The sequence below is a fragment of the Callithrix jacchus genome, chromosome 20, assembly GCF_049354715.1.
Source record: "Callithrix jacchus isolate 240 chromosome 20, calJac240_pri, whole genome shotgun sequence".
In the NCBI taxonomy this organism is placed as follows: domain Eukaryota; kingdom Metazoa; phylum Chordata; class Mammalia; order Primates; family Cebidae; genus Callithrix; species Callithrix jacchus.
Window position 1 is genome coordinate 14,200,134 of NC_133521.1, and position 25,560 is coordinate 14,225,693.

Genomic DNA, 25,560 nt, shown 5'->3' on the forward strand with positions numbered 1-25,560 from the left:
AGAAGGCCCCACAGGCCCCAGGAACCCCTACTGAGGAGGCTCAGTTCGTGGCCCTCCGAGGAGCAGGCTGTGGGCTGAGCTATGGTCCTGCTGAACTGGCTGGGCCCTCATCACAGTTCCAGCTAGGGGAGAGCCCTTGGCTGGCAGGGGTCTTCTGTCCTCACCAAAGCCTTAAAGCCCGCCATCCATCTCTCCTAACAGGCTGACGCCAAGATGGTGTGTGATGTGGTAAGTCGGATGGAAGACACCGAGCCCTTCTCTGCAGAGCTGCTTTCCGCCATGATGCGGCTCTGGGGCGACTCAGGAATCCAAGAGTGCTTCAACCGGTCCCGGGAGTATCAGCTCAACGACTCTGCCAAATAGTGAGTGTCCCCATGGGCGGGCGCCCTGCAGCCAGGCGCTGACACAGGAGTGGAGGGGGATTGGCGATGGGGATTGGCAGAGCAAAGAGGATTCTCAGCTGAGGTCATGCCTGCCGGGAGATGTTCTGCCACAGGTCGGGGGTGTCAGGATGGAATGAGAAGGGGCCTCTCTTCCTGCCCCCAGGGGGAGGAAAAGGCCAGAGAAGGCAGAGGGCACAAGAGACAACCAAACAGTGGAAATTCCCAGAGGGCCGGGACCTTGTCACTGGCTTGTCCGGAGAGTGCTTGGCACTGCAGAAAGACTGCTTTCAGTGTAGCAGCTTTGTTTTGTCATGGGGAGCCCTGACCCCATAAATATAAACCAAACCAGGAGCCATATAGGCAGAAAATAAATGGTGCCATTTTGTTTTATTATAGAGAAAATAATAAGCTATTCCATTCCTCTATCTTTAAAATTAAAAATAAGAGTTATATAAGTCTAATTAATATAATAAATGTATACTTTAATACTGTGTTATAACTAAATAAGGGGGATGATAGAAGGGTGGAAAGAAGAAAGGAAGGGAGAGAGGGAGAAAGAAGAAGAGATAGAGAGGTGGGAAGTGGTAAAAGCCAGGGCTGGTTAGAAGGTACTCCTCACTTGTCCCGTGACAGCAGGGTCACAGTTCCGCCAGATGCAGCTTGATCACTCTAGGCATCTCCAAGGACATCCTGACTGCTTCTGTGCCCTTGGCCCCTAGATTGGAGGCTCCAGAGCCCTGGGATAGTCAGTGTCACTCAGGGACGTGTCTTCTGTCATGGAGATACTGGGATTTCTCCCTTGGCTTTCAGGAAACATACCTGCTTTTGCAATCTGATACCACACATTCAGTGGGGGCTTTTGCAAGGAGCCCCTGCGCTTTATCCCACTAGCTGAAGAGGCTCTGACATGATCCAGTCCAGCCATTTTCACCAGGCTCAGCTGGGACCATTTTACCCCCAGCGGACATTCAGCAACATCTGGAAACATTTTTGATTGCCACAGCTAGGATGGTGCTGCCAGCATCTAGCAGGCAGAGGTCAGTGATGCTGCTAAACATCCCGCAGTGTGCAGGACGACCCCCACAACAAAGTTACGTGGCCCCAGACCTCCATATTGCCCAGATTAAGAAACCCTGATCTGCGCAATGCCACTGGACAGAGGCTGAGGCCAATGTGCACTCCTGGCCACTTCCACGGGCCACATGACAGCTAACAGACTAGGGACTTGAGCAAGGCCGGGAGCGACTTCCCATTTCTGCACACCTAGACTGTCCACAGGGCAAATGCCAAAGTCCTGTGAGTCCCAGGTGATGGCTACCTAGGCCCCCAGGCCTGATGAGCTCCCAGGAACACCTTGTTGGTCAAGGCAGTGAGCCCAGAGGCTCGGTGTCCACCATTCCCTGTGCACACTCAAATCACAGATCGGAGCCAGGCAGGAGAGAGTCACTTTCAGCTGGCCACCTGCAGGACCCTCAAGGGCCCTTAGGGCCAGCTGGCCCCAATCTGTCTTCTAGTAGCTCACCAAATCCTGCTCTCCACTTACATTTTTACCCATTTCACTAATTATAACATGAATCCTTTGCAAAAAAAAAAAAAAATTTAAACAAATGCAGAGGGATATAAAACGAGATGCAGTCTTCTTTCTACTCCCCCCACCAGCTCTGTCCCTCCCACTTTTACCCATATCCATTTATTTGTCCCAGTGGCATCTAGAAAACTTGATCCTCCAACTCAAAATAGTATTTACTGCCACCCACTCTGGAATCGAGGGAGCTCAGCTCACCTTCCTTCCTTCCACCACTCTCCACCTTCACCTCCGGCTTTTTGCTAGTTACAGGATTATTTTTAGTTCTTCCGCTGCTTACCTTTATAACTTTGAATAAGAAACTTGAGTCAGTATTTGTCAACTCCCCACCAAGTAAGCTGAGGAAATTCTCCTCCCCGCACCCTCGTCTCTGCCTTCTTTCAAATTTTCCACTTCCAAGGTTGGTGATGTTACCATTCTCTTCTGTCACCATGGCTGGGCCTTCTGTGTCTTCCCTCTGGGAGAGGGTGGGAAAGGCAGGAAACACACAAGCGGTCAGGGCTAGAAGGATCTGGCACATTTCCTATCTTAGCAGTTAGACCTCAGCTTCTGACAAAGTCTTGGACCCAGTATAGAAAGCAGATCGGAGTAGATTTGTTATGCTGGAAGGGAGAGGGAGGCCTCACAGGGCTGCCATAGCACATGCTTCCACAGGGTGCCATTGCCACCCTAATGCCCCAACCACCAAGCACCTCTCTGCCCAGCCCCTTGCAGGGGAGGGAGCAGGGCACAGGCTCCTGAGAAGGCTCTTGGTGCACTCCGGCCTCTGTGAACAGGGCTGGCTCTCCCCTCGGGATAGTCACCTAGAGGGAGGTCCCAGAAACTCTGGGCACATCCAACCAGGGTCTGTGAAAGGTGCTCTGGGGCCTGGTTGCCATTGGTTTTCCTCAAATCCGGTTCTCCAGTGAGTTGTTTATGCCAGTGGCCGATGTTTCCTCTCCTCACCTCCTCTCTTGACTCCACTCCTATTGGGCTCTTGCTCCTCCCCTGATGAGATGGCTCTTAGCCCAGTCCTATCCTGGGGGCCTCTCCATCAGCCTCCTCCCACTCAGGGTTCAGTCCCCCAGTTCCTGGGACCTCCTTTCACTCCCAGCACCTGCCTCCTCTCTGGCTGCCCTTTCCAGACTCCCTCGCTGCCTCCTGCCCACGGATTGGTGACAGGGGAGGCCTTCTCAGGTTGCTACATCCCGTCCCCAAGCTCCATCCTAGAAGCACAGTCAGTAACCACTGTTCCAGGTGCTGGGGACGGGGCAGTCTCCATAGACTTCTTGACTGGATCGTTAAACAGCTCTCCCACACCTCGCCCTACCCTCCACATCTCTTTGCATGAGGCTTGTCCAGCATAGAGAGGCCAAAGGGCCAGGTTGCCTGTCTGAAGATTTGCCCTGGCTAGGAAAGGAGAAGCAGGACCAGTGGCTTCCAGGCTGTTGCCAGCTGCAGATGACAGCAGGGGGCGTCTAGTACAGCTTGGAAGCAGAGGCCACGAGCACCAGGGTGGGACAGGCACAGAGGCTTGGGAGGGCTCCTCCTGGCTGAGGCCAGAGCCTGCCCAGATACCACTGGCTGGCGAGGAGGCTGAGAGGCCAGGGGCACATACAGGTCTGCTCTGCAGCCTCGGCTCCCTCACCCCCATCCCCACACTGTCACTTCTATAGAGGGCAGTCAGGCACAGGAAAGGAGGCCCAGAGTCCTGTTTAAATTTTTTTTCTGGTGTTTTAAAATGCTCATGGAGTCCAGTTTAAGAGTATGAGGTCTGGAGCTAGTCAGAACTGGGCTGAATCCCAGCCAAGTTAATTTTTTTTTTTTTTTCCTCCCCGAAATGGAGCCTTGCTCTGTCACCCAGACTGGAGTGTAGTGGTGTGACCCTGGCTCACTGCAACCTCTGCCTCCCAGGTTGAAGTGATTCCCCTGCCTCAGCCTCCCAAGTAGCTGGAATTACAGGTGCCTACCACCATGCCCAGCTAATTTTTGTATTTTTAGTAGAGACTGGGTTTTACCATGATGGCCAGGCTGGTCTTGAACTTCTGACCTCATGATCTGCCTGCCTTGACCTCCCAAAGTGCTGGGATTACAGGAGTGAGCCACTGCTCCCCATCACCAAGTTCATTTTCTTGCAGTGTGACTCCAGGCTTACCTCCCTGAGCCTTGGAATGTACCATTCTGTTTTATTTTCTTACGGGAATTCTCACAAGGATTCTCACTGGGTTCTATCAGTGAACACCCTATCTGGTGAAGGTGTCCACCCTTCCTAGCCCTGTGGGCGTCCATGAGCTGGTCAGCATGCCCGTCTTTTTTGCAGTGGTGACTGTAGGTCCAGCCAGCCAGCTGGCCCCCAGCAGGTCCTGGAGCAAATGCAGCCTGGGACCCCACATCATCCTGTGGCACAGACACTCAGGGCTTCTCCCTGTGGGCTGCATGTGGTTCATCCCGACAGCTGGAAGGGGTGGCCTGGCAGTCTCCGTGGATCCCTGAGTCTTCCTTCAGGCATGGCCCAGCTCTCCACTTTCTGGTTTCCCAGATACTACCCTGGCATTAGGTTCAAACTTAACCCATAATGAACCCAAAGCCCTTGCAGGCAGCATCCTTTGAGTGCTAGGCCTGAGGCCTGGGCAGGTGACGAGCAAAGGCCTGGTCTGTCCCCACAGCAAGAGGTAGCCGGATAAAGAGCCCTGATTCCAAAGACTGGGTCCCAGGGAGGCCCAGCCGCTGTGTGGCTGTATAGCCCTGAGCCTCCAAGAATGTCAAATGGGAAGGTGAACACAGACCCCTTGGTAAGTGAGAAGGAAGTGTGGAAAAGGCAGGGAGTGGCTCGGGGGCCTCTGAAGCCCTAGAAAGTATCAGAGTATAGCCTCTGGGGCCAAGTATCCGGGTCATGGTCTTAGGCCAGGTACTTACCTTCAATGAGCCCCAGTTTTAGAACATTTAACTCAGGGAAATGAAGCATGAAATACAGTTACACATGGAAAGAATAGAACCTATCTGTTGGCCATTATTATTTTTTAAATGAAGAAATGACAACACAGTATTATTATAAACATGGTAGTCTCATGTAAAAGTCTGATCTTGTCTGAGTGTCCCCAGAGTTGCGTGCATAGCCTTTTGGCTATGAATGAGAGGCCCTCTGAGAATGCGAGGCCAAAGTAAGATCCTCTTCCTCAGTTGTCCCCACTCCCCATGGCCAGGGATGGAGGCAGTGCCATTTCCACAGTCACCTGGAGGGCCTTGGCCAAGACTGGACTCTGAAGGTGGGTGGCCTGGCCAGTCCCAAGCAGTGTCCAGGCTTTTGGTCCATGGTCCCGTTTGTTGCCATCCCCAGCTACCTGGACAGCCTGGATCGGATTGGGGCCGCCGACTACCAGCCCACCGAGCAGGACATCCTCCGAACCAGGGTCAAAACCACTGGCATCGTAGAAACCCACTTCACATTCAAGAACCTCCACTTCAGGTGAGGCCCAGGGAGGCCCCCAGACCCTGGCGAGGGCTAAGACGGGACATATCCGGCTTCTTAGCACAACTCGTCTGCAGCGCCCAGACATCGTCCTCCCCAGGGAACCCACAGGTTGGGGCAGGCAGCTGGATACCAGAAGGAACCTGTCAGTTTCTGTCAAGTTTAGGGGCTGGGATGAGCAGGGAGGCTTCCTAGAAGAACATTCAGAGTGGGGCTCTGACGAACAGGGAGAATTTGAACAAAGGAGGGCAGCCTGCCCCTGAGGTGACTTCCAAGGAGGAGGAGGAGGTAGACTACCAGGTGGCCCCTCCAAGGTCACTGAGAAGGGAGCTGGGTAAGCTTAAGCAACATCTGTGAGACCCTGAGGACCCATGTAATCCCAGAGCTGGAAGGAGCAGAGGGAGCTGACCGACTCTCTCCTGGTACATGTGCATAGAGCACAGCTAGAACCCAGGGGCTCTGGAGTCTCAGAGCAGGGGCCTGATGGGTAAGCTGGTTCCTGGAACCTGCTGCAGAGCTGTGTCCCCACCTGCAGTAACCTGCATGCACTGAGGCCTGGGAGCCCTTGCTCCGTCCTGTGGGGAACAGAGGCCAGCAGAGAAGTGGGGGGCAGAGATCCCCTCCTGGGAGAACTGGCTTCTAATATTCCCTGCCTCTCATGTGCCCAGCCCTGCCCACTACTGTTCAGACTGAGGGGGCGAGGCTCTGGGCCCAGGAACCCCTAGGCCTCCACGGATCTGAGGAGCAAAACCTTGGGCAGAGCAGCCTTGAGGGGCCTTCCTTGCCTTCCCAGGCTCCTTGGTCTCTCCTGCTCCCCCACTGGGAGCACAGGATGGGGATCTTGCCAAACCTGGCCCAGTGGGCAGGGTCTGAGAATAAGCATTCTGGAGGGGCCACAAAGGCCATCTCCCAACACCCCTGCATTTCAGATGGCGAGGTGGGATCCAGGGGAGGCAGTGATAGGGTAAGAACCAGACCCATTCCTTTCTCCAGTCCCTGATCTCTGCCTGCAGTTGCTCCATTCTGTCCAGTTGGACCAGGAATCCTTCCCTGTCCCCCTCTGGCCGGCTGTGTGTCAGCTTCCCAGATCTAGGAGGCTGCAGGGCTCCTTGCTCTGGGGGTTGGGGTGGGCAACTGACCTTTTACTTCCAGGGTGTAAGTCCCACCTGCCTGCAGTCTCTCCAACAGTTTTTGTGCCCCCTCGGGGGTGGAGTTTGAGAGTGGGAAGAGACCAGGCGGTGATCTGCTGGAGAGGGGCTGTGCTGGGCAGAGGTGAGAGCACCAGCTTTGTCCGCAGCCAGACCCAGCTCCACTGCAGCTAGACTCTCACCAGCTTGGGCATGTCTTAACCCTGTGGATGGCTCACTTTTGCCATCCATATAACAGGTGACACCTTCTGCCTGCCTCCCTCCCTCCCAGACTGGTTTGCCGAGAGCAAACCCAGGAAGGAATAGACTGAAGGCACCTTGAGCGGAGGACTCTGAGAGGCGCTTCCTGGGGGCCAGCTTGGATGCGCCCTCTTAGTAAAATGCCTCAGATGCAAGGGCAGGTCTTTGAGTTATGATATGTGAGCACAGCCAGTCCAAGGACAGACTCTGGGGGCAGTGCCTGGGGATGGCAGTGGTCCAGCTGTCTCTCAGCACCTGGAGTGACAAGGCCTGCTAGTGAGGGCTTCTAGCAAGGCTCTGAGCGCCGTAGTCCCCATCTTCTCAGCACACTCACAGCTTGGCCCCCAGGAAGCCCTCACCTGCCTGGACCCTGTGCCCACCAGCTCCCTGCCTCCTACAGGCTGTTTGACGTCGGAGGCCAGCGATCTGAACGCAAGAAGTGGATCCACTGCTTTGAGGACGTCACAGCCATTATTTTCTGTGTCGCACTCAGCGGCTACGACCAGGTGCTCCACGAAGACGAAACCACGGTGAGTGGCCTGGGCCCCCTGGGCAGAGGGCAGCACAGAGGAGGCAGCCACAGGATAGGTCAGCCCTGTGAGCGCTAGCCCTCAGGTGTCCACTGTGGCTCTGGGGTCCAGCCAGCTGCTGTGGTTAGGGGTTTCCATCATGGGTGGAACGTGCCAGAACACTCCACCACTCTGTATTGCCAAGGCAAGTGCCTCATGATGCCAGTGTGGCAAAGAGTTTCATGGGCCCCTGGCCCAGAGCCTGTGTGTGCAAACTGATCACACACAGCCATAAAGAATGTGAAACTTGGCAGAGTCACAGAGGCCATCAGGCCAGAGCAAAATTAAGCAAACCCTAAAAAAAGCAGAAGGCAGCCAAGCAAGAATGTACATGCAACAGAAATAGCAGTCCTAGCCTGACAGCCATCCCTGGGGCACTGGCCTCAGATGCTACTGGAGCAGAGTGGGGCCGGGGATGCTGTGGGAGAGTTGTGTGGGGTTAGGGGGCTGGGGAGCAGTGTGCGGGGTTGATGGGCCGGGAAGGGAAATAGGGATGAGGCATGCTGGTGAGTGACAGTTGTGGCTCTGGGCTCCTTTGCCAAATGCCAGACCAGGCTCCTACCTTCTGTCTCGAGTCACATTCAGCCTGAGGCCTCAGCAGGGAAACATTCCCCTGGGAGAGTGCAGCCTTCCTCTGGGCCTAGTCCTGGCTCTGCTACTCACTGGCTTGCTGCTGAATTTAGGCAGCACCTTTCTGGCTCAGTTACTAGTTTCCATAAAAGGGGGATAATAATAGTACCTGCCTGTGGGGGGCTGTTGGCAGTGGGATGGGTGATCCACGTGCAGCACTGTGGAACTGTTTCTGGAACAGCAGCACCAAGCTGGTGGTTGTACGGTTGCTGGTGATTGCCCTCAGCCTGCGTGTCCACTGTGTGGTCCCCTTCTGGTCTGCAGCCCACCAGGCACTGAGCATGGCTCACAGGGTCACTGGAGATAAGCCCCAACACTCCTGACGGCGGGGCCCATAGGCCATGGGGTCACAGGCATCTGTCATCTCCTTCTGTCTGGAACACATGCAGATGCCCCACCGCATGCCTCTGAGGGCTGGCACTGAGGGTTTGAGGTTTGAGGTGGGGCTCGTTGTCATGCTGGGCCTTGAGCGAGGCCTGTCTTCTCTCTGGGTCTGTTTCCTTGTCAGTTCTGGCCCCGCTGGTCCCCAGGGTTTTGTGAGGATGGGATGAGCTTTGGGGTATAGGCTATGGGGCACAGTGCTATAGGGAGGAGGAGCCGCCGCCCTGTGGGGCTTATGCAGAGTGATGGGGCTTTGGGCTAGTGGTGTAGGTAGTCTGGACCCGCTCTGTATACAGGCTCACCCACCTGGGTCTTCCTGTTTCAGGCCCACCTGCACCCCTGACTTGGGTTTCTGCTGTAATTGTTCTCAATGGCATTGGCAGGCAGTGATGTCAGTCACCAGCCTAGTCTTGATGCTGAGTGGGGCAAGGGTGGATGAACTTCCTGGGCCATACTTGGATCCAGACTCACTGACCACCCAAAGCCCAGGTCAGCCTCCTGGCCATGCGCCCCGCATAGTGACTGCCCAGACTTTTCCACTGCCTGCTGCTGGACTCTATGCTATTAAGGCAACTGCTCCAACCCCTGGGATCTGAGCTCCACTTGGCTCATCTTTCTCCCCTTGGTTTCAAAGAGAGCAAAGAAGCTGGAGGGAGGAAGCTGGAAGGGCACTTCCCCCTGGAATCCAGCCTCTCCCTGGGCCTGCCCTGCCAGGCCTGTGGATGGCTTCAACCCAAGTCTCAGGCCCGCCGGCCATGGGGCTGGGCTCTTGCTCACCTCTAGAGGATGGAAGCAAAGGGACGTCTGGGTGGGCCTAGCAGCCACGGGCCCAAGCTCTGCCACCCATGGGTCCCCAGTGAGCATGAGCCTGGTGCTGGGCCTCGCGCTGGGTGACCTTCCAGTCTGTGCCTTACTGCCTGGAGTATTTGCCCTCCAGCCTTCTCCACCTTCTCTCACCTCCCTTTTTCCCTGTTCCTCCCACTCTTCCACATAAGGGCTGGAGCAGAGGACCTTAGAGAAGCCAAAGCAAATGGAGCCAAGGTCACAGGCAGGCTCTTCCTGGTATTCTTCCTTCCCCAAAGCTGGCCACCTTCGCAGCCCAGGGAAGAGCAGCAGCTCATGCAGGGAATAGGGATGACTGCAACTTGACAGCAGCCACAAAGGCAGTTCAGTGCTGTGGTGGCAGCAAGAACAATACCGCGACTGTAGAACTAAGCAGTCGCCATGTGCTGGGGGTGCATGCAGAGGTGGGCAGCTTGGGAGTCAGGCAGATCTGGTCCAGGGTCTAGCGTCACCCCTGCCAGCCGTGTGATCATGGGCAACCACCCCACCCTGCCCAGGCCTCCATGTCCTTCCCTGTAAATGGTGACAATGGTAGAATGGTCTCACAGGCCATGTGAAGACCACAGGGCTAAGAGCTGTAAATGTGCCTGCATGGGGGAATCATCACTCAGTGAATAGCTGCTGCGGCTACTGCATTCCGACGCCGTGGCTAGAGGTTAGGTTCTAGGATATAGGAGCTCTGTAGGATACAGGCTATCTGCCTTGGTCCTCCGCCGTCCTCTCTGGTCAGCGCTGCATGTCCCCTCTCTGGCCTGGGGTGAGAGTGGGGCTGAGAGCCCATGGCAGAGGTATCTGGAAGCAGCTCCTGAAGCCAGGCCAGGAAAGCCTTGGTAGTGGCTGCTGCTGGACATCCAGCCGCCCCGTCCGCTGCATCCCGGGAGCCCGAGAGCCTGGTCCTGGCCTCGTACCTGCTCTCAGCGCCGCCCATCCGGGCCTGAGGCTGCCACCACTTCTCCACTACCACTGTCGCCGCCACCGCCTGCAGGGCCTTATCTTGTCAAACCAAGGCCAAAGCCATGAGCAGATTCTGAGAGACCCTCCAAGCCCGGAAGGTATGAAGCACCTCCCTCCAACTGAATCCATCAGCTAAGAGTTGAAAGCAGCAGGTTCTCAGGGCGACGCTGGGTGACTTTGCTGTGACACCTGCCCAGCCCGCCCCTGCGCCCGCACTCCTCTCCAGCCACTTAGCTTGGGCTCATCCTACCCATCCTGCATCTCTTGCCCTGCGGTCCACAGGCCCAGGATGGCCCTCGCCCCCATGAGCCCTCATGGGGCTCTCGGCATGAACTGGCTGGGATGCCCTGGCCCTGAGACTGGTTGAACCATTTTTTCAGTATTTTTCTCTCTTTCTCTTGTTGGGTTTTTATCTTCTTCTCTGTTTTGATCTGTTTTGCTGTGTTTCATCTTGGGGTTCCTCTGGCCCCTCTACTGAGAAACCAGCGCCAACAACCAGTTCTCCCCCACCCGAAACCACCAAGCACACCAAGGCCACAGCAAGCTCACCCCCGAGACGCTATCCCCCTGGTGTCTGCTTCCAACTCGGAATTAATTCGAGGATCTTTTAGTCCTCGGTTAATGTTTCCCAACCAAATGCGTGCACCCTCCCAACCTTGCTGTTGAAACCGAATGAGACCCGGTAGAGAAATCTGCATGACTGGGGTTCCACGCAGACGTGTTCGGTGGTGGTTGCAGCCCCTGCCCTGTACGTGCATGGTGCATGTCCTCTCCGTGAGCTGGAGCCTCTCCAGTGACCTCACTGCCCCCACCCGGGGCCAGCTCTCTTTGGAAGGGGGCAGCATCCACCCACCCTGCCCGGCCCTGCTCCGCCCCACCCTGCCTGCGTGTGGAATGATACAGGACCACGTCCCATCTGTCCTTGTGGATCCTCCTGTCTCCGTCCCGGTGGTGCGTCCAGCCTCATTGGTGGACCTTCCCTTTGCTTGTCCCGCTGTGTCGGTGGCCGCGGTGGGTCAGGGCCCTGAAGGCGCCGCCCCTCACTCGCCCTCCACTCTGTTGCAGAGCCGCATGCATGAATCCCTGAAGCTTTTCGACAGCATCTGCAACAACAAATGGTTCACAGACACGTCCATCATCCTGTTTCTTAACAAGAAGGACATCTTTGAAGAGAAGATCAAGAAGTCCCCGCTCACCATCTGCTTTCCTGAATATACAGGTAGAGACCCCTCCAAGGACAGCAGGACCCCAAGGGAGCGGGCCCTGTTCCCAAAGCCCAGTGCACCCTTCCTGCACTCTGTGGATGCACCCAATTCTGCCTCAGGGGATCCACGCAAACAGGCCCCCACCCTGCCTCCAGATTGTGCTGTAGCGAGGAGGAGCAACTAGCTGGGGCTTCCTCATCAGGGAAAGCACGCGCAGTCCTGGCTCTGCCACTTATAAGCTGTGTGACCAGGGCAGCCTCTGGGAACCTGAGCTCAGGGGCAGTCTGTGACAAGAGATCGCTGAGAAGACGAGGGGCAGTGCACAGACGCTGGGAGTCAGGCGGCCCAAGGTTTATGCCCCAGCTCCGCCACTCACAGGCAGCTCAGGCGGGTCATGCAGCCTCTCTGAGCCTTAGTCTCTGGGTCTGTGAGGTGGGGTGATGGCTGTGATTGCCCTCACCTCCCTCACTGGGTGCTGTGAGGAGGAAATGAGCTGATAGGTACGCAGAGCTTCGCGTGGTGCTGCACATAGAAAGCGCTCCCTATGTGTCTGCTCTTGCCATTAGGGGTATGCCTGTAACTCACATGCATCCTAACACCACCTCCTACATGCGGCTGCTGCAAGATTCAAATCACAGAGCTTTGCAAGCTGCAGACCCCTGGCCCACTGCATAGGGTGCTGGGGATGAGAGGCCAGCCCTGCCAGTGCTGTGATGGGTTTACCTGGCCATGGGGTGGGTGGGAAGCCAGGAAGACAGTATGACCAGGGCCACTGAGGAGCTGCAGGGTGGCAGCCCTGGTCAGTGATACCAGAGCAGTTACAGGCCCCAGCATAGCCCGGGTGCCCATCAGCTCTTCTGAGACGGCCAGACCCTGACCAGAAAAGTGAGTGGGCGGAGAAGTGGGGCAGCCCCGGGGCTTGGGGCCAGGCAACCTACCTCCTGCCTCTCCTCATCCCCCCAAATCAGGTTGAGTGCCAGCAGGCCAGGACCTGGGTATGTCTAGCCAGAGGTGAGTGGGGCTCAGCCTCCCTGGAACCCCCAAGCCAGCTTCCTCTCTAGCCATAGTTGAGGGCCTGTGGATCCTGCCCTACTGACCTAGGCTTGTGGCTTGTGGGGCAGTAGAAACAGGTGGGTAGGTCAAGTTACCAAGGCCAGTTTGGGGCTGACATGGGGAAGGAGGAGGAAATGAGGGAGCCTGAGTAGCCAGCTGCAGTTCTAGGACACTCCCCAACGTCCAGCCCAGATGTAGCAAAGAGCTGAGGTCTGGTAGACCCTCCAGGCTTTCTGCATAGCAGCCCACTCCAGCTGAGGCTCTGAATTCCAGCTCCCCTCCTTGCTGCCCCTCCACAGATTGTCGAAACCCTGCTTATGCATGGCATGGATTCATGGAGTCTGAGGGTAAAGCTGGGGTCATGTGCTTCTGCCCATTTCCAAACTAGAAGCTTCTCTCCTAGACTCCCCTCTCCCTAATCCCACCTGGGAACCAGCTCAATGTGGTGCCCCCTGAGGAAGGCAGCGTGTGAGCCACGCAATGACATCAGAAACCAGAAGCTTCTAGGCACGTCCTCCCACCTGGCCTAGCAGTGGCCATGGAGGTGATGTCAAGGCCTTCTCTGTGGACTCCCAAAAGAAAGGGCCCACCTGCAGGTCGTGCATTGGCCAGGGCTACCTGCATGACCCCAGTGCCCTCAAACCTCCTTGCACGTGACCCGTGGTAAGATACGTCGTTTGCCTCAGGAGTCCATAAATAGCCAGGCACAGTGACTGAAACCTGTAATCCCAGCACTTTGGGAGGCTGAGACAGGCGGATTACCTGTGGTTAGGAGTTCGAGACCCAGCCTGGCCAAATGGCAAAACTCCATCTCTACTAAAATTACAAAAATTAGTCGGTCGTGGAGGTGCATGCCTGTAATCCCAGCTACTTGAGAGGCTGAGGCTTGAACAATCACTTGAACCTGGGAGTCGGAGGTTGCAGTGAACCAAGATTGCACCACTGTACTCCAGTCTGAGCGATAGAGCACCATCTCCAAAAAAAAACAAAAACAAAAAGTGGAGGATGGAGTTCATAAATGCATGTATAAAAGGAAAAGAGCAGTTTCACAAAACAGTACTCCCTTTAATACAACTGACTGGCCACACAGTGGCTGACGTCTGTAATCCCAGCACTTTGGGAGGCTGAGACGGAGAGGATCACTTGAGCTTAGGAGTTCAGGACCAGCATGGCCAACGTAGTGAGATCCCATCTCTACTAAAAAAAAAATCCTTAACCAGGTGTTGTGGTACACACCTGTAGTCCCAGCTACTTAAGAGGCTGAGAAGAGAGGATCAGTCACTTGAGCCCAAGTGGTGGGGGTTGCAGTGAGCCCTGATCACACCATCACACTCCAGCTTGAGCAACAGAGGAGACCTTATCTCAAAAACTAAATAAATAAATACAGGTGATATACTGGGAGATCTGATATTTTCTATCTTTCATGACTTTTACACTGTATCTGTCCTATTGACTGGATCCAGGCCCCCTGTTAACTTCACCGAGCCCTCAGGTCTTCTCCCTCAGGCTTTCCCTGTGCAGTTGTCTCTGAAAGGCCCATGGCCAGACAGCCACACAGGCCAGACTGGGGTTGTCCACTCCAGGCAGCCCCATGGGCCCTTCACCTCACCACCCCCTGCCTGTTTGCTCTGCAGGCCCCAGCGCCTTCACAGAAGCCGTGGCTTACATCCAGGCCCAGTACGAGAGCAAGAACAAGTCGGCCCACAAGGAGATCTACACCCACGTCACCTGCGCCACGGACACCAACAACATCCAGTTTGTCTTTGATGCCGTGACGGACGTCATCATCGCCAAAAACCTGCGGGGCTGTGGACTCTACTGAGCCCGGCCACCCCACCCAGCACCCTTGCCTTGCCTGGCCTGCTGCCCCCCTCCCCTGGAACCAGGTTCCACCACTCTGAGACCACTCTTTGCACTTGAGGAAGATGATCCCAGAGGCTGGCACCAAGGGAGGGAGGAGGGAGCATCCTCCACCCACCCTCCCACCCCCAACATAGAACTTGTGGTAACGCTGGGGCAGGCGGGACCGCTGAGTGCACGCTGAAAGGCCAGGAGACTCCATGCTCACGGCCTCTGCGTCATCTCTGGGTGCTTTATCGGGAAGCTGGGAGGGCAGGGCAGGGCAGCTGTGTGGCCCAGATGGGCACACCCTGCACCTGATGACTCACTGGAAGCCTCGGAGTGTCCTCCTGTCATCTTGGATGGTGTAGTGTCGCCGACGGCCCTGCAGCAGGGTGCTGGCAGGGTGGGTCATGGGAGCCATCCTTCAGCTTTGCCTGGGGTCTCTGGTTGAGGGCAGCTCCGTCAACAAAAGCCAGGGTGGGACCAGGCCAACTTGGTGTGGGTTGGAGGGCTCAGGCCTTGGCAATGGCCTCCAACTCTCTGTGCCCTCCCCTGGGTCTCAGCCCTTCCTTCTCTTGCTCATCCTCCATTGCCTTGGCTCTCCCAGAGAACCCCCATCCCTGACTCCTCTGAGGCCTGGAAATGCTTCTTGAGACTGACTGATGGCTCAAATAGATGGAGGGAGGGAGGGGTGGAGGGAGAGGTGAAAGGTGCTGGGCAGGGAGGCTAAGGCTCCTGTGTCACCTGGGCTGGGACCTCCTCCCCAGTTCTTGAAGGCCCAAGGGTGACTCATCTCCTTTTTCCAATCACTGGGAGCTCTGGTGGTCACTCTGAGGTGTGAATAGATGTTTTTTCTTCTCTAGTCCATACTGAATTCAACTCAAACCAGCAAAGACCTTTGGGCTGGGGACCCCGTAGTTGCAGAGGTCTGGGGGATGTGGACCGTGCAGCCAGTGCTCCCCAACCTCACTGTCTTGGTGAAGAAATCCGGGAGTTTGTCCACAGCCCTTGGTGTCTTCCCAGCCCCTGGGGACAGAGGACAGCAGGGGATGGGGCTGACACCCTGGAGCATTTGGGCCCAGGTCAGCACATACACACTCCCCTGCCCCCTACTCTAAGGGGAGAGTCACAGGACACCTTAGAGGAGGCTTCACTGCTGAGGTCCCTGAGCAGAAAGGGGTGGGGTAGCTTCTGGTGACAAAGGTCTGGCTGGCCTTGAGCAATCAACACACCCCTCCCACTCCAAGATGCCTCCAGGTGGCTGAGGCTGCCACCCACACCCAGGCACGTCATATGCTTGTACAGCAGGCTGTGCTTGGGGACCCGGATGTGCCACATGAGGGAGGAGGGCACCCCCGGAGAGGCCCCTGCCTCCCTCTTCAAGCCCTCCATTCTCCCTGCCCCCACTCTGGACACATGCAGCCCCCTGGGCTGCCCCAGAGTCAGGAAGCACCTGTACCAACAGCTCTGGGCTTGTTGGACCCACAAGCCCAGAGCTCCGAGTGGTGCCAGGAGACCCAGGGACATTCCCTAGTGCCAAATACCTGCAGGGACTGGTGCCTGGGGAGCCTCTGGCAGCCAGGCTGTAGGAGCCACCCCATTAGCCCAAGTCCACTTTTGTTTTATTCACCTGGGCCATGTTTTGGACCTTGCACCAGGTGCCGCGACGTGGCAGAGGACAGGCCCTGGGAGCCAGCAGTCTCAGTGTCCTGCCATGGACAGCCAGGGCCAGCTAAGCCATCCTGTCCAACACGGAAGACATGGCAGTTCTTTCTCAGCAGCCCCATCCTGGGTGAGGCCAGCTGTGCCCCTAACTCTGCTCCAGACTAACTCCAGACTCAAAAGCAGCTGGTAAAGGGGGTCTGTTGGTCACCTCTAAGGCCATCACCCTGGAGTTAGAAATCACTGGAGGGTTTTCCATGTCCCCCAGCAGCCTCCCTCAACCACAGTGGCCAGAGCACCAGGCTGGGTCCAGGCCCCCGATCCAGGCCTTCCCCATCACAGAACTGGGGCTGGAGGAGGGGTGCTCAGGCCTTCCTGCCCTCGTCCCCATCCTGCCTTTTTCTTTTCTTGGATGCTCCGTCCTGCTTGGTTTCTTGCACTGCTCTCACTCCTCCCACCCTGGCCTGCTGGGGGGTCCTTGGCCCTCGGGGGTATTCAGGGAGAAATTCTCTCCCTGTGCATGATGCCTGTCATTCGTGTCATAACCGGCGGCTCCACCATTGAGGGGGTGACTGAGGGTGACAGATGAGATTTGGCTCCGTCGTGGGTGTGGATGTGGCAGTGTTGTGAGTGACCAGACATAGGCGGCCTTCTGATTCACGGTGGTCCTGCATGTGTTCTGAGGGGTGATGGTAACCTCTCTGATGGCCTGGATTTAGCAGGCCAAGTGGAAACTGATTTCTACAAAGAGCAGCTTTGCCAAACTTATGAAAATTGTGCCTGCCACTCATTCCTATGGGCTGGTTTTGTGCCCTGCATCACTGGCCATCATAAGAACCAGGTCTTGGCCTTCCCTCTGAGTACCTATAGAGGTCCCCAAGGCTCTCTGGTTTGAGGAGGGCATGGGGTCTGCCCAGCCCCAAGCAGAGAGCACAGCCTGGGCCCCTGGCCAACAGCTTTGGCATTCTGGGTTTTATGGGGACCCCAGAGCCCAGGTAGAAGACCACCACACCTGCTACCAAGACACAACTCTGTCTCCTAGCCCGTCCCCACAGCCCAGCTCCCACTGGTGGGAACTGGGGGCATTCCTGCCCTCCATGGTCTGCACTGGTCTCCCCTGAGCATTCTCAGAAGAGGCGGCCGTAGGTTCCCACCTACAAGCGCCATAACTAAGCTGTCTACACACCCCCAACAGGGAAGGCCCAGGGATCATCTCACCCACGCCCTTTCCTTTGGCCAACATGAGCCCTGTAGGGGGGAGCTTAGCCCCTGCTCCCACCTAACACTCTACAATTAGCACCCAGGGGTTGATTCTGGAAGTTCTTCCTTTTTCTAGCTAGCATCCTTCCTGGCCACCCTGCTTTTTTTTCTTGGTCTTACCTGGTGCACTCTTGGCAAGTAAGTCCACTGCAATCCCAGGTGGATATTTCATGAACACTTGCACTGTTTCCTCCAGCTCGGCTGTTGGCCTGCCTGCCCCCTTTTCAAGAAGTCTGGGGCACAGAGTCTCCTCTGGCCGCATCTTTCCTTGTCTGAGCCTCTGGATGCCTTCAGGCACATCCTGGCAGTTCTCAGGAATGGATACTTGAGGCTCTGGCTCCAGATCCACGGCCACCAGAGTTCAGTGTGCTGTGCCGAAGGCAGTCACCCCCAGGCAGTTCCCGCTGTCAGGCCGCCAGCCTAGAGTGTGAGATCCCAGCAGCCCAGGGAACAGAGCCAGGGCAAAGGCTGCTGCCATGGAGGCTCCCACCCCTCAGCAAGCAGAGTCCTAACCCCACCCTGCCCAGAGAGGAGCTGGGGCCTCCAGACAGACCCCACTCCAGCCAGACGAAGGCCCCTGTAAAAGAAGGGCAGGCTGGGGGGAAAGCAGAAAGAATGGCCCCCAATCCGAACTCCTGGATCCCCTCCATGAGAGAGGGGCTCCCCCTGGAAGAGAAGTTCTCATCCCCAGGCCCAGTGCACCAAGACCACCAACAGAGACTTACCCTCTTTCCTAGCAGAGCCGGCAGCTCCAAGGCACCATGGTTCCTGTGGCCCCCTCCCTCACTCCTCTCCTCCCCTCCCTTTCCCTCCCCTCTTCTCTCCTCCCCTCTCCTCTTCTGCTCCTGTGGCCCTTTCTCCCCACTTCTCTCCTCTTCCCTCCCCTCCCCTCTCTTCCCCTTCCCTCCCCTCACCTCTCCTCCCCTGCTCCTATGGCCCCCATCCCCTCCCCTCTCATTCCCTTCCCTCTCTCTCCCTCTCCCCTCTTGTCTCCTCCCCTCTCTTCCCTTGCTCCTGTGACCCCCCTCCCCTCCCCTCCCTTTTCCTCTCCTTCCCACCCTCCCCTCCCACCACATTTCTCCCCCAGCTCTGGGCAGCCATGCCCTCCCCTCCTGCTCCTGGTCTTCTCTACTCCGCTGGTTCTGACCCAACTCCTAGCTCAGCCCACTGTCCCCCACCCTGCCCCTGTTGAGCACCTTCTTCCTCCCCATGTACCCCTCCCCCTTCTAGGCCAGGTGGGCTCAGGCGCCCCAGGCCCTCCTTAGAAAAGCCGTCTCTCTCATGTGCAGTGGTCCCACCTCCCAACCCTGCCACTGCCATCCACCCCATATTAACTGTGATTTTGTAAGAAGAGTGACTTGTTGGTTTAATAAATCTCTAGTTATTGTAATAATTTATTGGCTGCCATAATGTATTTATTAGTCACCTGCCATTAATAAAAAGTACCCGCTTTCCTAGCGTGAGTGTGGTGTGTTGTCAGGGCCCAGGGAGCTCCTGCCAGGCACATTTGCCCAGCATGTGTCCTCGGGCCTTGCCCCGTCCTGGTCCCAGGACCGTAGGCAGCCTGGCAGAGCAGGCACACTTCTGCTGGGGACAGAGAATTGGGGCGACTGGGTGCTCTGTCAGGATCGCCGTCCGACAGGAGGCTGCCCCATCCTGCGCCGAGCCACCTTCCTGTCCTGGCAAGCTTGGCGGCCGCCTGGACACTGCTGTGGGTGATGCAGCAGTGGCCTTGACTGTACTGGCACGGCTTCCTGCTGCTCCTGGGCATCCACTGCAGCCTGGGGCAGGTGGAGGTCAGTGGCAGGGGCTGTCAGCCATCTGTGAACCCTGGATTCTTTCTCTTTTCTCAAATGGTAGCATCTCTGTTTTGAATGTACCCCGGCGTCTGCTTCCTCCAGGGTGCTTGCAAGGATGAGCTGTGCTCTCGGCTCTTTGGTGGCAGGTTCCAGGCAGCGTGCAGAGGGAGGGTGGTCAGGCCTGGGGGACTGGTGGGGGTCTCAGTGCCGGCATCTCCCCTGCCCTGCAGAAACTCCCCTCCTCAGTGCCCTGCTGAGCACCCTCCGTCCCCCACCTGAGTCTCCAGGATCAGCCATCTTTTGGGGCTCCCTCCAAGGCCCTCTCCCCATAAAGTCAGGTTTGGTTCTGCCTGTCCTCTGCTTCCCAAGCCCTCCCCTGCACTGCCATTCCTGAGACCACAGACTGTGCTTCCTCTTTCTCCAGCTAGTCTCTGAGTTCTCAGAGAGCAGGAGTCTAACGTGGTCATTCTTATGTCCTTGGGGCAGCCTGGCCAAGAGCCTCACACAGATGTCAGTCAGTACTGACAGGAAGAGTCTGAGTCTGTGAGTCTGAGTCGTGCTCTGCAGCCCTGAGGCACGGGGGCTGTGGAGGGGCTGAGCCTTAGCCAGTGGAACTGTGGAGGCTGAATGAGCCAGCCTTGATTTCTCCTCCACACCTAAGCTCAGTGGTGGCCAAGGGGCACAGTCCCCACTCCCAACTCAGGTCACCCAAGTGGCGGTTCCCGGCAGTGCCCAGGCAGATGTGCAGTTGGGGAGGGAGCGCGGCTCTGGCTGTGGGTTTCTGGCTCTCTGTGCAGCTGCGGGCCCAGGTGGCTCTGGAGTGGGGAGCGGGTTCCTGTGGAATCCTTTTGGTCTCAGAGCCTCGCCACTCTGCCCTCATATGTGGCTCAATTAGCTTGAGTGTGGGGAGCCTGAGGCCCTGAATCTGGGTTCACTGGGCCTTAGAAGCCTCTGGATGCCCTTTTATGAACAGACCCTAACAAGATGGCTCAGGGCAAGTGAGACCTGCTGTTCCCCACTGAGATCACACAGATGACAGGGAGATGCTCCTGGGGATTGAGAATGAAATTCACTGATTGAGGACAGGAGAGGTGATGAGATCATATGAGTTTACTGAATCTGTTTCGCAGAATGTAAAGGCAGTGCCAGGTACTACAGCTCCAGGGGGCAGGGGGAATAAAGCCGTGCCAGCTGTCCAGGTGTCCCTGAGAGGCAGCTGAGAACTCTGCCACCCCCTCCTCATACCTATCAACTTCAGTCAGTAGGAGCAGGCCGCCTTTATGTGTCCTGGTAGAATGATGCAGGCATGGGAGAGATACGAAAGGGAGACTGGCCGTGAGGTGCACGGGGCCTGCACGCTGTTGTTAGCATCGGTTCCTCGAAAGTCCCACACAGCCTGATAGGGACCGGAGAGACCCATTGCATAAGTTCTGGATCTGGCCCAGCTGTGTCATCGAGGTGTCCCCTCAGGGCGGATGAGGTTAATTGACACGAGGCAGGGAGAGTGCTGGCACAGCGTGGGCCTCGGTGCCTAGTGTGGTCACTTGACCTTTGTTGCCCTCCTTCTGCTCAGGGAGGGTGGTGTGGCGGGAACCAGCAATTCGGCAGCACCCACGGTGTGCTTGTCCCTGGGGAGGCGTTCTCCCCATGAACAACGCTCAGTGGCGTCTACACCAGCTCTCTTCTTTTTCCTGTTACTTGGGTCACTCTTCTTACTTCAGAGGTAGAGTTTAGCCTGGGTCACCTCTGGGCTTTAGATCCAGGGAGCTGGCTTTACAGTAGGCAAGCTCCCAGGGCTAGGACGGGGTCCTTGGGGAACATAAGGGAAACTGTCCCTTCCTCCCCCTCCCTGTGCAGAAATGGATTGATTCACAGAGAAACAGACTACCCAAGTGAATGTGCTCAGCATTTCAAAGCAGAGTTCTTGCCCAGGGCAGAAGGCTGGACCCTTGGTTCAGCTTCTTTGGGGTGCTCATCATGTTCATCCATTTGCTAAACAGCGTCCTGTGTGCAGGGCGGTCCTCCACATCTGCCTTGCTTAGAACGCCATGCAGGGTCAGATGCAGCTGAGTAGGACCCAGACAGAGGAGGTGCAGCCAGTCCTCCAGGCACTCTTGGAGTGACCCTGCCAGGAGCCTCTCCCCTGAGTGGTGGCCCCCAGGATGCTGGCAAGACCTGGCATGCCTTCCCCTCAGATCACAGGAGGGGCCTGGAGTCTCGCACCACTCCCAGAGGACATCCCCCAACCCAGGATGGGCCCAGGAGGAGAGGTCCAGGCAGGAAGGGCCAAAGCCCAGCTCTCCAGCTCCAGTCCAGCCTCCACTACTCCCAGCACACACATCCACACACACACACACAAATGCACACTGCACATAGGCACACACAGGCATGCACACACAGAGACACATGTACATAGGCACACAGGCATGCACACACACAGGCATGCACACACAGAGAGACACATACATAGGCACACTGACAGGCACACACACAGGCATGCACACACAGGCACATGTACATAGGCATGCACACAGGCATGCACACACACAGGCACACGTACATAGGCACACAGACAGGCACACACACAGGCACGCACACAGGCATGCACACAGGCACACAGGCATGCACGCACACAGGCACACACCGGCATGCACACAGAGGCACATACAGGCAGGCACACACAGGCACACGTACATAGGCACACAGGCATGCACACAGGCACATGTACACAGGCATATACAGGCACACAGGCACAACACAGGCACGCACACACACATGTGCTGGGAGACCCTCCCATAGCTGGGTCTGCAGTGAGGAAGCCTGGGTCACCCTGTCCTCAGCCTCCCCAGAGAGCCATGGCTAGTGCCCAGTCTAGTCTCTGCCTCTGGCCCTGACATGACAGGTGCTCTGGAAGCAGGGAATGAGATGTGCTGTGAGGTGTGACCGACTCAAGTTCCATCTGGCAGCCTCTGGGAGGAGCTGCTTCGTAGCCCAGTCCCTCTGTCAAGCCTAATCCTCTCCTTCTCTTTCCCTGTCTCTGTGTCTACCTCCCGCTGTCTGTCCTCTCTCCTCCCTTCCTGCGGCCGCAGAACCGCATGCACGAGTCTCTCATGCTCTTCGACTCCATCTGTAACAACAAGTTCTTCATCGATACCTCCATCATTCTCTTCCTCAACAAGAAAGATCTCTTTGGCGAGAAGATCAAGAAGTCGCCTTTGACCATCTGCTTTCCTGAATACACAGGTGGGTGCCAGGCAGTGCTGTGTAGGGGAAGCCCTCCCCTGGCTCAGGGGCTGGGGCTGGCTGGCATGCGGGACCCACTGCAGGAGTGTGGTGGGGCGAGGAAGAAACAGCACTGTGCCACCAGGTTTGGGCTTCCAGGACACAGCCCTAGGCGTGGTGGAAACGGCCCCTCCTAAGATACATGTTATGACCAAAGGACTCAGGAGTGACATGGTGGAGAGCAGGGCGCAGGACAGGATCACGGGCTTCCCCCTTCCTCCTGGTCTCCCTCTAGAAGAGGTCTCAGGAGAGCCTCCTGTAATCTCAGCAGTGGCCTCCCCTCACCCCTGCCCACGGCCACACAGCACCTTTGCATGAAACCGAAAGGTGGACATGTGGCCTGTGAGCAGGCCTGGGCTGCCTCTTGGCCCCACCTGCTTTCTCTGCTCCCTGCTTCGGTGCCTGGAACATGCTTCCTCTCTACAGCCTGGGCCCAGCCAGAACACCCCACCCCATCCCACATCATGCCTGCTCTCCCTTCCCAACCCCAGCCCCATCGTGCTTCCTCTCTCCCCTTCTTCCTCAGCCCTTGGTCTTTGCCCTAAATCCAACCACTCCAGCTATCTGCAAGCTGCCTCCATCCCTGTCTCCCTTTCTCCTGCCTTCTCTGGGGCTGTTTTCTTGCTCTCAGGGGAATGTATCACAGACCTCCCCCACCCCACCCCCAAATGAAACTCTTTGCACATGGATGGATGAGAGAGGGTGGCTTCTGTGGGGTGGGCCAGCTCTGAGGTGCTGCCAATGGCTAAAAGCAGTGCTGATGGAATGCCAGAGCCCAGCCGTGGTCCCTCTGGGGGCTGGGAAGCTTCTGGGGGTGCCTGGGGTGGGAGTCGCTTTTGCAGGCCGAAGAGCAGAGGGCCAGCACTCCTGCCATGGAGGAGGAGGTGTCCTGTCATCCACCAGGTCAGGGCACAGGTTGACTAGGCCAGGAACCCATGTTCTGACAGCCCAGAGTAAGACTTTGGGCATGGGCTCAGTCCCGGGGCCACACACGTCCCCAGGCCCAGCCACAGGGCTCCCACATCCAGCAGAGGTTGATGCTGGGCGCCCCACCCTTCCCCACAGCTGGGAGCAGTGTGTGAAGAAGGCCCATCAGCTCATTCTGAGCACAGCCCGTGTCCTCACTGATGCTTCACGCTAATGTGAATTTACAAGGCGGTTCTTGCCCTTCCCAACGTCCAGAGCAGGAGATGGGGCCAGGAACTGTGCCCTGCACTCAAGGCTCTTGAACAAGTCCCAATAGGACAGCCCAGGTCGCCTCTGGAGCCAGACCACCTGCAGCTCAGCAAGTTGCTCAGTCACCTGTGCCTCATTCTAATCTGAGCACCATAGTGGATAATCATGCCCACCCTATGCCCACCTCAAGGGTGACTGGAGGGACAGCTGCTTGGTCCCAGGTCTACAGAAGCGCTGGCTGTGGCTGCCATTGGTATTATTCACAAGATGGAAACCAGGGAGAGGGAACTGGTCATGGAGGAGGTGCCTTCTGCAAGGTGGAACGAGGGCAGGAGGGCACAGGACAGGCCCCGAAAGGCCAACCCCAGGCGACCCTTGGGCAGAGCCAGGCTGCAGCCCACTCTGGGAAGCCACTGCTGACCTCTCCTGGCCACAATGATAGAGCCCAGTAGGCCCCCTCAGGCCAGGGCCACCCTCAGGGGCAGGACCAACCCTACAGCGCTTTCTTGTCCAGCGTCCCACTGGGGCCAGACTTGAGAGTGGCCAGTCTCACTGCTGTGGAGTGCAAGTACCAAGTCAGTTGGCACCTGGGAAACATGAGTTCTCCAGGGCCTTCAGAGGGATCCAGTTTGAATTCAGATGATATCATGGATGACAGATGGTCACCAGTGCAGTGGCCCCGTAGAGCGCAGGCCTGTGAGGGCACAAAACAAGCAGCAGGGGTGGGGCAGGTGGCGGCCAGCTGTCTAAGGGACATGTGGGCCAGTGTGGCCAGGCCGCAGCAGGGCTGTGTGAGGACACTGGGCTTGGCAGACACAGGAAAGGCCCCTCCCACCTGGACGGCTGCCTATGGCCACCTTCCACCCTGGGCTATGCCCAGCTCGGCTATTCCTGGACAGGAAGCTCCTTGGCAGGGTCCACATGGGTCACTTTGTCCAATCCTTAACAGCCGTGCTGGGGGCTCAGGCCGGCCACCCTTGGCATCTCTGCACCAGCGGATCAAGAATAAGGCTTTGCCTTGTGGGTTCGGGCACTCCTGCTGGGCTGCCCAGAGCTGGTCTCTGCCGTGACACCCCACCCAAGGATGTCCCCACCCCCTGCCCCTTGCCCCTTATATTTGCTGATCACTGGCCTAGAGTCTAGGGCTGGAGCCAGGTCTTCTGGTTGTCTTTAAAGGATAGGAGACACTCCTTGCTGTGGAAGCCTCCCAGTGGCCCAGTCCCACCACCTCATCCCGTGGCTCATGCCCTCGGCCCACAGTTGGAGGATGAGGCAGGGCCTCTGGCGCAGGGAAGGATCGTCCCACATCCAAAATAGCATATCGTTTCCGTTCAGGCCAGATCCTAGTGGCACTGAGGGAAATGGGATGTCTCTTGTTTGGGGCTTTTCTGCACTTCTGCCTTGGTTCATATTTTAGGATCTTTAATTGAAAACTGTCTACACAGCAGAGTCACGAGAGCTTGGGTTGCAACTGGTTATAAAACTACCCTATTACCCAGAGGTGTGCCGACAGCCCCACCCAGCCCTGGCCAGGATCAAGGGGACACCCAAGGAATTGGCAGGGACAGAGGCCCCCCCATTGGCATCATGCATGCTGATGTCCCTTAAACTTCCCGCCTTGGGGACACCAGTGCCCCATGGCCTGGTCACTCACTCAAGAACCATGACTACTAAGGATATGCTGCCAGCCCTGCCGAGTGGCCTCTTCTTAGAGGAAATCAGTGAGGAGGGAGCACAGGTCCCACTGAGTGCCCTCCGCCTTTCTGGGCAGGCCCCTCTCCAGACTTTGTTTTCTTGGTTTCTTGTTATCAGCAGGATTGGTTTAGACCATGGGGCAGTGCCTCAGTCTGTTCATCTAGGAAGCTAAAGGGTTATCTGTAGCCACTGCCCTCCCAGGCAGGGCTCCCAGGTGGATCTGCTGTGAAAACAGCCAGAGGTCTTGCAAAGTCCAAGTCTTTGCCATCTCTGGCCAGGCAAACGCTCAGCCTGTGTATGGTTGATGCAAAAGTCATTGCAGTTTTGCAGGCCAGGCGCAGTGGGTCACACCTGTAATCCCAGCACTTTCGGAGCCCAAAGTGGGCAGATCACGAGGTCAGGAGA

General features: G+C 57.0%; 1 protein-coding gene and 2 pseudogenes across 2 annotated transcripts in view; all 3 read left to right on the top strand.

Moving 5' to 3' along the window:
* The window catches only part of GNAO1 (G protein subunit alpha o1), a 168,398-nt gene that overhangs the window by 139,238 nt on the left and 3,600 nt on the right, over positions 1 to 25,560 (top strand). The window contains exons 4-8 of one of the 2 annotated variants that reach the window (XM_035282587.3): positions 202 to 362; positions 5,285 to 5,413; positions 7,205 to 7,334; positions 11,247 to 11,400; positions 14,074 to 18,660. In XM_035282587.3, coding sequence (XP_035138478.1) covers positions 202 to 362; positions 5,285 to 5,413; positions 7,205 to 7,334; positions 11,247 to 11,400; positions 14,074 to 14,261 — 762 coding nt within the window. In that variant the 3' untranslated portion in view covers positions 14,262 to 18,660. Of the gene's footprint in view, positions 1 to 201; positions 363 to 5,284; positions 5,414 to 7,204; positions 7,335 to 11,246; positions 11,401 to 14,073; positions 18,661 to 22,091; positions 22,246 to 25,560 lie in introns of those variants that run through there. The other variant, XM_002760959.7, reaches the window with a different exon arrangement.
* Positions 14,500 to 15,115, top strand: LOC118149762 (uncharacterized; annotated as a pseudogene).
* On the top strand, positions 15,217 to 18,349 carry LOC144580605 (uncharacterized; annotated as a pseudogene).